This window comes from Lichenostomus cassidix, chromosome 8, assembly GCF_008360975.1.
Source record: "Lichenostomus cassidix isolate B80296 chromosome 8, HeHo_3.0, whole genome shotgun sequence".
NCBI classification, from domain to species: domain Eukaryota; kingdom Metazoa; phylum Chordata; class Aves; order Passeriformes; family Meliphagidae; genus Lichenostomus; species Lichenostomus cassidix.
Window position 1 is genome coordinate 24,077,310 of NC_139489.1, and position 14,039 is coordinate 24,091,348.

Below are 14,039 nucleotides of genomic sequence, written 5' to 3' on the forward strand. Positions count from 1 at the left end.
CTTTAAACTCAGTAAATTCATAAAAATACAAGAAATCACAGTGGTTTCCCAGCAAATTATTAGAAGTGAACACTGTGATACTTGAACTTGGACTGACTAAAAAACTCTCCTGTTGGAGATTCCAGGTAGGAATATTAACAAAAAAATTCTGTGTCAAGCAGAGATTATGTTCTGTAGCAAAACCACTTAGTTTTTGCAGATGTCCAAGAGGACTGAGTGGAAACCTTGGAGCAACTTCTTAGCAATTTTATCTCACTCTCCAAAGAGTTTTTAGCCTAAGTGTGAACATGGACATTTTATTTTGCACTGGAAACCTCCCCTGCCTGAAGTTATTCCTTTACATACTGAATATAATATGTTTTAGCTTATGCTACTCCCCATATTCTCAGCTGCTGTAGATCCATAGCAGCCTCCAGAAACTTTCCAGAATATAGCCAGAAACTTGTCAAGAAAAAAAATAGAAGGTTGAAAGCATTGAATAGACATTCCCAAGGGACTGAGAAGTTACCATAGTAAAGCAGTGTTTTTACCAAAATGCTCAGCAACAAAAGCAGTAGTATCACCAATATTTGAACGGCAATTTTCCATTGTCAGCTGGGGATTGAATTTGGAAGGAATGGGGCATTTGTGACAATCCTTCAGGTATTTGTGACTATAGCCTAATGCTCTTCTATGTATGATAAAACATGTTTTATAAAAAGCTATGAAACGTCATTCCAAAGGCCACCAATACTGAAGAAACATGAGCTTCTCATAGAAAATTGCAGCCACAATTAAGATATAAGAAATGCCTTTAAAAAGGGAGAATCTTTTAGGTCAACTAAACCATTCCAGCATCCCAAATGGAAGATTCAATTCTCAAGAGCACAGATAGGAACACTTTACCTGAAAACCCAGCACTGGATGAGAGAGGAACAGGTCACACTGAGAGCCTCACTAGAGAAAAGATGTGTATTGAAGTCCTCCTCTGTAAATTTGAGCTCCCCTCTGTACTGCCCAAAGACAATTACCTAAGGACCTGGCACTTCCAGGGACCCACTGTCAGTGAAGAGAAAGTGAAGTAATTTACAGGTAAGAGATCCAGACTTGGAAGGAATAATCATGGATTATTCTAGACAGAGACTCCTAAAAATGCAATTCCCCAGTGGGAACCCATCAGAAAAGACCAGAATTTTGATGGGAAAATGTTGATGGTTGCATACACTAAAGGAAGCCCATCCAGTTTGCCTGAACAAAGACACGAACCAGGGTTCTTGGAAAATACACACAAACTCGGTCTTGGGTGCAGTCCTTTGAAACAAAAGGAGGGAGAACTTCATATGCATGCTTACACCTAGGATAGTTCACAAGGATTATTGATGTTTTATCACTGGAACAACTGATCCAGTACATGCTCTTGAGCAATTTTCAATCATACTCTAAGCTGAAGTGGCTCCACTGTGTAAGCATGGATACTCAAATCAACAAATGTCAAATTGATGAGGATCTGGGAAATAATTAGAAGAGGAGGATTAATCACCTTCATGTTTAAAAGATAGGCAGAAAGAAATTACTGCATTCTCAAAAGATATTGGAATGAGGTATTTTTAAAGAAAGAATGTCCTTTGCTAGTCAGACCAGTGCCAAACAGGTAGTTTGCCCCAAACCACTGTTTCTAGAAGCACTCTAGTGCTAGTGACAAACCTTTAACAAATAGCACTGTCCTGCAATTACTCATTGATTTTCTCATGGCATTCTTCGATTGCCAGGAACCATGTTCCTACTCTCAGTTCGTAAAATGGGATCCTGGTCTGCAACTGCAACTTCTAGACAAATAGTATCTATTCACAATATTGAAACCAGCTGCTGCAAAGGCATCATGCTGGGGCTTACAAAAGAAACTGTACAAAGAGGATGGAGCTCAATAAAGAAATAGGGCATGGGGCAGAAATCACAGCCCCAATCAGACAAAGCCAAGATTGGTTCTATGAAAGGAGAACTTTATTTCAGCAGAACACTAATCAGACTGCAAAAAGCACCAAAAAAACCTGAACAGTCCCTTAAGTTATGCAACAGTAAGGACAGCAGACCCACTCACAACAAGTGAAATTCTCACTCTCTGGAAGTGATGCCACTGAATTCACCATGCCCATCTTCCTGCGTGTCCATGACTCAGACTGGCTGAAATGAAACCATTTCTGAACATACACATTCACCCATCACGCTGAGAGGTATTTCCTCCAGAGTATTGTAGAACAGAGAGTACAGAGGGAGTTGATGTTTCCAAACTATAAAGACAACTGAACGTGAAACTTCCTATAGCAAGAGCCTTGATTTTCACAGCACCAAGGGCAACACGGTGTTAAGGACTGCAGACAATGCTGCATTTTGTTCTCACAAGACAGATCATCATCTATGTCAAAGCCCTCAGCTGAGGCATAGCAAGGAACTCTGCCCACAGAGCTCCTTGGTGCCTAGAGCAGGCATGAACACTTCATATCTCTTGAGTGCAGCCACATCTTTGGCCACAGGTGATGTGAAAGAGAAGTTGAGCTTTTTGAGTTTTGCCTTATGTGTAGCTGCAAAAGCAAAGCTAAGCAGAGTTAAAGTCAGTCCTTAGGAGAGCTAAGCACAATCTCAATCACAGTACTTCTCAGAATTTGCTGTCTGAATCAGCCAGATAACCTTAATAACTATAATTTAGAAATATGGTACAGCAGTTGTTTCCAGACCATGGTCATGAACAACTACATTCTTGTACACAGTGCCAGCAAAACACAACAGAGACAACTGGCCTGTGACTGGAAAGGCTTCTGTTCACTAGAAGGAGGTTCTTGCTTCTACCAGAAGAATATCTAGATCTGAAAATCAAGCAGTACTAAACCAAACCACAACTGAACACCAAATTAAATTGCATAAGACTAATTTTTCTCACAGACTTTATCTCCCATGCTCCGGGTTAGTTTCTTCACTTGATTTCCCTAGGTGCCCCTAACTGCCACCCGGTTTAGAAACCTCAGCTGTTGAACAGGTCAAGATAATCCTGTGCAACAAATGCAACCAGAAAGTTTGAATATCTTCTATTAAAGAGTCTGACAGGGGCCTGGCACCTTGTGTTACAGCATGGTAATTTTGTACCCACCCACCACTGAGCTTATACCTATCTCAATAACGTGATGTGTTTTTTGAACTTAGGAGCACATACAATCACATATAATTCTCTCTTTTAATTACAAATAACCTGATTATAGAAGAGGAAGAGCAGAGGTTGAGTTTCAAAGAAAAGGATATAAAGGAAACCGAGTGAGACCACTTGTTTCTCTGCTGCAGGAACAGGGGTTTCAGGATCAAAGGTATGAAAGTCACCAAAAACTGCATTGATCAGACATTCAACATGTCCATAGACAGCTCTTCCTAGTGGGAAATCACCGTTCTCCAAAACTGGCACACTCGATATAGCAAATGTCATGCACCAAAGAGAGAAGGACAGGGAAGACATCAGTCAAAGGCCACAGTGGAGTTGAGAAACAGGTGGGACAGGAGCTGAGGAGTGGCCCCATGGAAGGAGAGTTATGTAAGCAGAGAATACAGCTCCAGAATGGAGGATTTTACACACATAACATGGGCCTTGATTCTGACTCAGCATATGGAAAGTAATTACAAACCTATCTCCACAAAGACAGGTAGGGAAGGTTAAAGAACTCCAGGATGAACTACATGTCGGAGTAGACATTGCATGTCTTCATTTTAGTCCAAAACAGCATGAAGGAAAATGACATTGAGTTTCTCGTGATCATCTTGTTTTCTCTTCTAAATGAGAAAAAAGGAGTAGCTGGCTGTTCACCAGCTGCCCTCCACCCTCATATCCAGTGACAACATTTCCTGTTACACTGTCCATGGTATGGAAGAGTGAACCTGGTGACATTTTTAGCAGAAAAAAAAATGTTTCCAAATTTAATTTACTCCTAATTACTGTTCAGCTTTTGTGCAATTACTGACTTGGAAGACAAGGAAGATATTAGGATTGTCCCAAAGCCTTGTGATAGCTGGGTGTTTCCCTCTGTTCAGTCCCCACTGCGGGTGATCTCATACACTAAAGGGGCAACCTGCCCTTCCTGACTGCAACTATTCCTAGACCTGGAGACGCAGTAACTTCATCTGCAGGTATTAGCCTGGCTCCAAAGGACCATTGTGGCTGAGGTTGGTGCAACACAGCCCAGAAGCATCTTCCTCTCTGCCAGCCAACTCAGTGCTCACTGACCAGGTACGGGAAAGCATCCTAAGAAGCTGGCCACCTTCAGAGGGCAAACCTCACTGAACGTCCAGAATGGGGTTGACACTCATGCTCCATGATCTGAAACTTCAGAGCCAGAGAGCTTTCCCCTTTCTGCAGAGTTTAATCAAAATCCCTCATCAGAGTGGAAGTGGTGAAAAAGTAGCTGCCCCATAAAAAATGAAGAATTTAAAAATATTTTCAATATGTGGATGCCTTGCCAAAAGCACAGTAAAGAGCCCACCGTGAATACATAACAGAAATAAAAAAATGTTTGCTCATTTCTAAATTTCCTGGAGCTTGCTTAATGTCAGCAGCCCCAGTTAAGAGCAGAAATGGAAAACCCTGTGACAGCTATTGAACCCCCGACCCTGATCGGCAGCTTCGCAGGGACTGGTTTTGAAATCATTCAGTCTGTCAGCCTGCATCTTGTTCCAGTCAGTGCAACTGATGCAATCCTCTGAATCTCTTTTCCCCTGTACAATTTTAACTCTCTCATTCCAGCAGTTATTTTACTCTTACAGGAATATGAACCTGGGCTGCTCTGTTTCTTGGGGAACATTTGGGGAACAAGGGTTCATCCAGTTTTTGTTTGAAGTAGCAAATATTTAGGAGAAACAGAAGATAGCTTTCATCTGAAACATGTTTTCACATCCTTGAAGCAGTGAAGCAGTGAGAAAGGGACTGGAAAACAGCCTGCCATTTCCTCTCCTCCCTGTCTTTTGGACTGCTTTTGACCCAGCGGGGGTGCGCATGCACGCTCACCCCCTTGGGCTGCTCTTTTACACCGGGACTTCCTCGTAAAATCCAACTCATCTGTTCGAAGCAATGACTGAAACACTGTCTATAAAATTATGGCATTTTTCCACTTGAAAAAAAAAATAAATTAACACTTCATTTAAAAGTTATTTTTAAACCTAGTTGGCTTGAAGCCACCTTTAGTCACAACTGAAGCGAATTCTTCTTTTCCTAGAATTCAATGCCTTCCTTTTTTAAAATATACTAGTTTAAAAAAAAGTAAACCCAGTAAATGCAGAGTTTACACTTCTGACTACACTGTTTTACACTCTTGACATATCAGCAGTTTGCTTTCCAACAAACCCAAACAAGTCTTTACTTTTTCCAGTTTAGGGATTTATCCCGAACAGGGACTTGAGCAATCCCAGAGCAGAACCACTCACTTCCAGTCTGAATCTGGCTGGGGCACTCGCAGAGCATCACCACAGCCACTATAACAGAGTTATGACTGGGAGGGAACTGAAGCCCCTTCAGAAACATGGCCAGACTTGGAAAAAAGCATCAGAGCTTTATTCCAGTACAAGACACCTACAGCTTCTGGCACTACACCTGCATTTACATGGTAATCGCCAAGCACAAAACACATGAACTGAGTGCACTGTTGTCATATATGTAGGGACAGTGACTATCCTGACTTCACTACCTTCCCATTTTCCTGGACTGTCTCACAAGACAGGAGGACATCTGGACTCCTTAATGAAGTAGCTGATCTGGAATCTGGGTTTAGGAACACTAATTCTCCTTTAAATAAAAATAAATAAATAAATGGCAAGAGAAAAGAAAGGCTTCAATTTAAGCAATTAATATGTCACCAAGAAATATTTTAAGGACCAACAGGCAAACTGACCTGACAGGAAGAGTATTTTCCTTGTCTTCCAAAGGGGATTCTGCTTTTCCTAAGACAAAATTCGAACTAAATTACACTGACTTTATATTCATTGACCATTTGCATGCACAGCATTATCTGCACTCTGACAGCTCCATTGAGATGTGAATATAAAGTTTACATAGTTCAGTTCTACACATTCTGTAAAAGGTATCAGCAAGCACAGGAATGCAAAATAATTAGAAAGCAAGAAATTTGTAGTCCCTTTATCTGTAAAAAGTAATTTTAAGAGATTTTCATTTTCCAAGTCGCAGTTTCTCAATTCTGAGCTCAGCACTGAAGTGTTTAGTACTTTGAATCAAGTACAAATTATTGACTAACTCAGGGATTAATGATGACAAAGTAAAGGTGACTTTTTATACTAAAAAGTAGCACTTCAAGTTTTTGAGGTTTTTCTGTTGCTGCTGTTTTATTGCTTGACTGCCTAGGGATTCAGAATCCAAATTTCACACGGGCACAGCATCTAACAATGTCAGAAGCATATGGAGATAGACTCTGTGAGAATGGTTCCGGTTTTGATGTTGTGTTCCAACAGCAACATCTGGGGGGCTGTTTTGAGGGAATTTATTTTTAAAATGGGGTAAAGAAGATGCACAGGGGAAGCAGCGAATCCACAGTGGTGGATCAAGACAGTCAGAAGCTCTCAGCTCCTCTGTCTTCTGTAGCTGGACTGAAGCTAAAATGCGCTGCGCAACTCTGGACAATTCTGCACTCCTTCCCCATGCAAGGCTGTGGAGTTCAGTGTTAATATTAGCAAAATGCAGCTTGCCAACATGTGCTTGCTGAATGAGGTAGGTCTCCATTACCTCATTCTACACGACCCTTTTACAGATTTTATCCAACAAAGCTTTTGAAGATATATTTATCTTTAACCATGTGAGAAACCTCACTTACAGTAATGATTGTGCAACAATAAAAAGTAAAAATAAAAATGATTAGTAGTCCGCTGACGATTATAAACCCTCTTCACTTCCCTTCCTCCCCCTTTTTCTTAGGGACTCATTACTCCAATGTTTATTTTTATTTTTGTAAATCCAAGAGTGCAAAGCTAAAGGCAGAGGTATAAAAGCAGCCACAGTCTAAATGGATGAGTGAGTACAGGATCTTGACATTTGAACATATGACAGGATGCAGTGTACGAATGCCACGCTGGGCAGCACTAGGGGAGGGTTACAGCTCTGGTAGCAACCCAGGAAATCTGGACCAGGACAGTAAGGAAGGATTATGAAGCTTTGTAGCATACAATTTCATCAGAAGCTTTGGAAAAACTGTCATCATTCTCAACAGCCATTCCTCTCTTCCCCTGATTCCTTCTCAGAAACTCTCTGGCCACCTCTCAGATTTACCCATGTCATTTTCCACACCACTAGGTTCAGAAATCTCAAGAACTGTGGGGTTTGAGCCTCTCCAGGAAGCTGCAAGTTAGTTCTACTTGTCTAATTGGGATAAATGTAATCTCCAGACTCCAGCAGGAATGACCTGTATGAAAGAGAAGGGGGCACACAGATGAAGAGACAAGAATCCTTACAAGGAACTGGGTCAAAGAGAAAGATCAGGATGGTTTTCTGGAGATTTCTTTTACAGTTATCTTCTGGCTGGCAACCCAGACCAGATGGAGGATGTTTCTCAACCTCCAGCAAGAATTGCCCTGCGCTCAGAGTGAAAGAAGAGCTATGAGCTCCCCAGTCCTCACCTCACACAGGCTTTTCCTCCACCTGCTCATGGGTATTCTGCCTAATTCTGTCAGGTGCTTCTGGTCCTGACCTCCCTGGGGTGCCCCACAGCACACAGCTATGGAGAACAGAGCTGGTCCACGCAACTCCTGACCTCCAGACTCAGTTTGTGCCAACCCCAAGAGCTCAGTGGTGTCCCACCTATCCCCATTTCCCTTAACAGAGCACCTACAGTCTAAGCTCTCTACTCTGAGATCAGACCAGCATCCACTGCAGCAGCAAAGCCTTCAGTCAGCATGTTGTAAAGAAACATTATAAACACGACCTTGACATTTTAGTGTACACAGTTAACATTTACATTTCACACCACCTCCTATGTAAAGTCCTTCTCTCCATGCCATCAATACACCAATTCTCTTAACCCCTCCCCACCCAACACTAAGAGCACCTTTTCTCAGGCAGGCCAACAAAACAGAATATTTTTGGTGCTTCTGAGCCCAGACACTGTGGAGACAGGAGTGGTCAAAAACTGGTTAAAAATACAAAAATTAGAAGCAGACGAAATTCCCCAACCTTCAAAACATAAAACCCACCTGGGTCTTTCCCAAATACCCCAGAAATATTTCCAGCTCACAAAAAGATGCTACAGGCAATATTTCAAAGGCTACTTTCAACATTTGCTGTGAAGCAACTTTTGATGCTCCAGATTCATCTTCCTAAGGTTTAATATACCAAAACAAGAAAGAGGGGGGGAAGAAAGGCACAAAAGCTGTATAATTCCTTCCTGAGGTATCACAAACTCTCTCTGCATCTTATTCCAAAGTGTGAGATGTCCAATTTCCATTCTTAAGCTCAGTAAAAATAGCATTAAAAAGTATTGACCCTGGGAACTGCATGATTATTCATTTATCAGATCAGCATCAGCAAAACTATCTTTTTATGTGCTGCTTACTTTCAAAAAAACCCCTACCACGCATATTTTAGTTCTCCCTCTCCACACCCCACACCCTTCTGCTGCTGTCCAGCTGGAACACATCAAGGGTCTAGAAGCCAAGTCAAATGCTGACCCCACCCTCCTCCATCCATTTTAAGGCACCTTCAAAGCCAGTACACTGATCTAGTTCAGCTTAGCCAACAACGCCAGCAAATCTGTTATTTAAGACTTTAGTGCTGGGTTTTTATAACTGCCCATTAATACAAGCTTTGATGTATGGTCAAAAAATCCAGCTGTAATGAGTTTCATCAGACTGTAGTAACCTTTCCTCAGAAGGTCTTTATTACTATACCTTCAAAATCTTTGGGTCCAATACTTTTATAGTATAATTCTTACTGAACCTCCTTAAAACAACTCAGCAACTCAACACTTCTCCTTCTTCAAAATTAAAACAAAGAGCCAGTAATAGTTTTTCTCGAAGACATTTTTGCACCCAAATTTTTAATCACAGTTTACTGTTAAGAGCATGCAGGCAATAGCTGTGTGAACTGAAAGACAAACCAATTTTCATTACAAAGTCCTTCAGGCAGAATACAAAAGGATTGTGTAAAAGGACAAACAACTTACTTTGTTGCTCCCCTTTGCAGGATGCAGCACGGAAGAAAGAGGGGAAAAAAGCAGTATTAGTTACATTTATTTTACATGCATTCATCCTAACTTGTACAGTTCTGGAAATGGCTCAAACCAAATGAGGAACTGACTCAGGGAACATTCTCTGAATCCTGAAGTTAGGCAACTTCCAGGGGAACACAGGACATTTGCAAAGGACTTGAAATGTTCAGCAAAGCTGTTTTCCTCACTACACAAACATTCTGATCCCACTTTCACTTCCTTCAGTGTAAATCAGGAGCAGCTCCTGGGAAGTCAGTGGACACAAATACAAGGGAGAAGAAAATGAGGCCTGAAGTGATCTAGGGATGGAATGGCAGCCAGAGGGATTTTCGTGTGCTGGTAATACTGAACTTCCAGTATGCAAAGCAACCCACTAAACATGTCTGCTGAGCCTTTCATGCCAGCCACTCCCTACAACTTGCCAGTGAATGGAAAGTTTCAAGATCCAGAGCTTTTTAAAAAGCAAATATTGAGCTTTTTGATTAGTAATAAAAATAAGGAGGAGATGGCATTGGGGGGCATGGGGGGAAAAGGAATGGGTAGTGCTAGCAAGGTAAAGTGTGCAGAGCAAGTTACGACAAACATCTGTGCTATTATTTTGGTTTAATTGTGAGTTTGGCCATGAGCTGGCATGAACAGTGTATATTATACAGTGGGAAGACAGCCAAAATAAACACCAGCCTACAGTTGAGAAATACAGTCTGGAAAGGTTAGTCACAAAGTTGTAGTCATTTTTTAACGAAAAAGGAGGGGTTTGGATGCATCGGTCCAGAAAGCCAGCAGTAAAGTCAGCTGGCAAATGGATATCCCATTTCAAAGTGAATTGGCCACAGTATGATTTATATCAAGCAAGCTGACTTGCATATTGGTTGGAAAAACAAAAACATTGATTCATTGCCATCCGGGTGGCTGTCAAAGCCCATGTCCTGACAAAAGCAAATCAATTGCGGGAAGGAGGTGACTTGGCAAACTGCAAAGAATTCAGGGGCTCATAGAGCAACGTTGAGGGCTGATTAGATAGCTCATGGGACAGTGATGTGTGGACATATTCACTCTGTGCACCCCCATGTACACAGGGCCAGGGAAGCAAAATTAAGCAAGGAAATGGAGGAAGGGGGTGATATATAGCCTTTAAAATATTAATGAGATTTGCTTAGGCAAAAAGAAAAATTGTAAATCTAAAATCTTGGACTTAGCTTACAGGATCAAATTAGCAGCAGAGACTCCATGTTAGTGGCAGCAAGTACTGAGCCCCATTACCACTGTAATCAAGTTTTATGTATCAACAGAGAAAGGAATATTCTTAATTGAGAGATTTGCCCTTGGTGAGAATTCAGGACAGATCTCTAATTCAGTGCCATATTCCTGCTTTTCCTGCCCCAGCTTGGAGCAATGGCCCTGGGTGTGACCCCAGTGTCCCTGCGGGTGACGAGCAGAGCTGCTCACAAAGGCACCAGGCTGCACTTTCCCATTCCCAGCTCACACACACTCAGGCAGCTGCAGGGAGCAGGCCAGCCCACACTGCAGTGCTCCAGCTCCACAGCACTGCTCATCTATTTTTCATTTCTAAGCAGCAATTTTTCTGCCGCTGCTGCCAAAGCCCTGGATACTCAGAGTTCCCAGCTGTGCCTCACACATGAAAGGGAGTGAGAAGGTCGGTCTGGGAAGGAGCTAAGGCACCTCTTTGCCTTTTTAACTCTGGGATCACAAAGCTAAGGGCAGGCACTGAAGTAAACCCATTTCCTGGCAGTCCCTCCTGCTTAAAAACATAGTTTCTGAATCTTTGAAGGAGAGTAAGAGACTGGGGGGGTGTCTCTGAAACCATTTTACATTGTCAGAGGAAGGTGTGAAACTGAGGAGCATGCACAGGATTTTCATGAAACACTCCTTTTTATTCGGGATCCACTGGATCTTCTAAGGTACCTGGGGCCTTGGAGATTTTGCTTTGCAAAATTCAAAACTTTGCAAACTTTGCAATTCAAAACAGCAAACTCACAGTCCACATTTGGACCTCTAGTCCTGTAGAAATAAAGTTTTGGAAGACTAGAGTAGCCCTGAGCATCTTTCCCAAACAGCTTGAAAAACTACTGGGTGAATTTCAAACTACAGGCATTTGGAACAATAATATTTACTCTCTTCATAATGTAAAGATAATTCCAGCTCAAAGAAGAACTGTATTTTGACTCCCTTCTACTTCTTTCAAGGAAGTATCTCATCTTGCATCTAAGACTCCTTTGACAGAACAACTTTAAACAAAACCAAGAATTCTTTGTAAACATATTTTGAATACCAAGTATTTCAAGGGGGAAGGGAGACACAGGAAGACAGAAGAGAAGTTCAGAAATCCAACCAGTCTGTCTTGTTAAGGCTGAAGTAAGAGATATACCAATTTGATAAAATCATCACAGAATACAAAATTAAACCAAAGGCACCAATAGACTTTTGTAACATCATTAAAACTAAGCAAGGAAAACTCAAAGCAATACAGTATTATTGTCCCTAGTAATTAATTAGGTAACCTCTCATAACAAAACCTTGTTAAGTGACTTCTGATGTTCTTAGGTAGGACTGGTTCTACTGGAACAGGTAACATACTGAGAAAAGTCCCCAGCATTTTTTTTTACTTTTTACGGGTAAAGTCTCAGATACCTGGTAGGTCTCCTGCTAAATGAATATTTGCACTATTCTCTAAAAAATCCATCATCATTATCATATCATCACTGTTTATTTCTAGAATAATTGGAGAATCCAACAGTTCAAGGTTTTAGTATTTATTTTTTGATGGTAGCCTTGAAATTTTGTATGAAGAGAGAGAGCTGAGCTTGTTTGCATGAACAGCTCCTGGAGAAGATGCAGACAGAATTGTACTGAAAGCCATACAGGCATGACAAACATAAGGGAAGAGAAAGATGAAGAGAGAAGACAGCACAAGACCCTGGACTCAAGGAACCTGGCCTTGGAAAACAATCAGGAAGAAGAACGAATTCATTAGAATGAAAGCATAAATTCTCAGAGCAGATCTTCAGCAGAAGGAATCCAGCAGACTGACTGCAGAAAGGTGAGCTGTGCATTACAGAAACTTTCAAAAGCTCAAATGCCAGGTATTTTTGCTAGTCAGCCTTCTCTTTGGATACATCTCCTCAAACCTTCACTTGATATAAAATATCAAGGTATTTAGGTCCAAAAAATATTAAATAGTAGCTGGACATATTCTGTTTCCCAACTTTCTGTCATTTCTAGTAAATTAATAGAGGCTTTTTTATTGTATCCTGTTCAATTTGCTCCACATGATGATTAGCTGAGTAAAACTGCCTTTGGAAAGGTTTAGCATGTGTTTCATACACAAAAAATCATGCAGTGAATCAGTAAAATAAATATACATGATTGCCTGGAATGCTTCTGTCAGTTCTGTAATACAGAGCTTCAGGGAATAAACTCTTCAAAGCACATCTTTACCTTAGAAAACGTTAATAGAAACAGTGAAGCTCAGGAAACCCCAAATTGCTCAATGCTTTTACTACATGGATCCAATGAAAAACATGTTGGAAGGTTTGGTTTGTGGTTGGTTGGTTTTTTTTACATTGAGGTTTGACGCACAAATTGGTCTTAAAATATTTCATTATGAATATTTCGAAATTACCACAGAGTCGTACAATGAAAAGGCTGCTCTTTCTTGAGATATCTGCAGACACTGTGTTTCCCCAGATGATATTGTTTTTTTGGAGTCAAAGAGAGCAGCTACTGGCAAACTAGGGAGCTGTTTAACTTACTGAGGATTTATCAGGATAGACACCGGCTCGGAGCAGAGATGCCTTCCAGCTATCCACCTCCTCTTGGGAGTCACAGGCTAGCTCAAGGAAACGGTAATCCTTGTAAACATTCCTAGAACAAAGAGCACCACATTGTAAAACTAGCATTTTACTACTCTGTATCATGCACACAGCATTTTAAATTAAAAATCCTTTGGGATCAGAAATTACTTGGTAATTGTTTTGGACAACAGACTTTATGGGACAGGTGCTTGTTTAATAATTACATGGAGTACTTAGAAATATCTTAGAATGCTACAGCACAGCTCTGGAAATAATAATCATCTAAAAGCACCGCGAAACTACTTAAAATCAATTTTCCTGCTTTTTGCCAAAACAGAGCACTTTTAAGGGAGAAAAAGGACGTTGTGATGCAGAGGACAAACACATAAGACATGCCAAAATAACAGCACGGCTTGTGACGGATTGTTGCTGTAACCAATAAATACCAAAATAATTACTGATGCAACTTCTTCCCATGTGAAGTCCTTTCAGTCCGTTATGTACCCTTTTTAGTTTTTAGACATCATCAGTAAAAGAGGAAAAAACCAGCAATGATAATCAGATATTTTTAAAGAAACAAAACAAATCTCTCATGTCTATCATCATAGTAAGAAAACTGGGACGTGGTAAATAAAACCTCTTACAGGTAGTTCACATAATGAGATAAATACAGGGAATCAGTTAATGGAAAAAAGAGAAAGGAGGAAAAATACGTCTATAGGAAGGTGGTGCTTGTAAATTCTTCAATAAACAGAACAGATTTTCCCCTTACGGTTTAGCCATTAGTTTCTGAATTCAAATTCTATACACAGAACAGATCACTGTAAATTTGTCAGCCAACAGTCTTTTTAGGAAAGGCCACGAGCTTAGCTGAAAAAGGTTAGGAAACCACATTTTTCTAGATCTTAACAGTTGCACAAGGATCAATCTTCCACTCCAACCAGACTGTTTTCTACCCTTAGCAAGCTATGAAGGAGGGGTTAATGGACATTGCTTCATTCTCAAAGACAGC

General features: G+C 40.9%; 1 protein-coding gene across 6 annotated transcripts in view; it reads right to left on the minus strand.

Annotated features, from left to right (window-relative positions):
• DNM3 (dynamin 3) overlaps positions 1-14,039 on the minus strand; it is a 167,806-nt gene that overhangs the window by 39,985 nt on the left and 113,782 nt on the right. For all 6 annotated transcript variants that reach the window (XR_014853839.1, XM_085068459.1, XM_085068458.1 and 3 more), the window contains one exon: positions 12,986-13,097. Coding sequence is in view for 5 of the 6 variants with exons in the window: in XM_085068459.1 (XP_084924585.1) it covers positions 12,986-13,097 (112 nt within the window). In the remaining variant the exon portion in view is untranslated. The remainder of the gene's footprint in view (positions 1-12,985; positions 13,098-14,039) is intronic.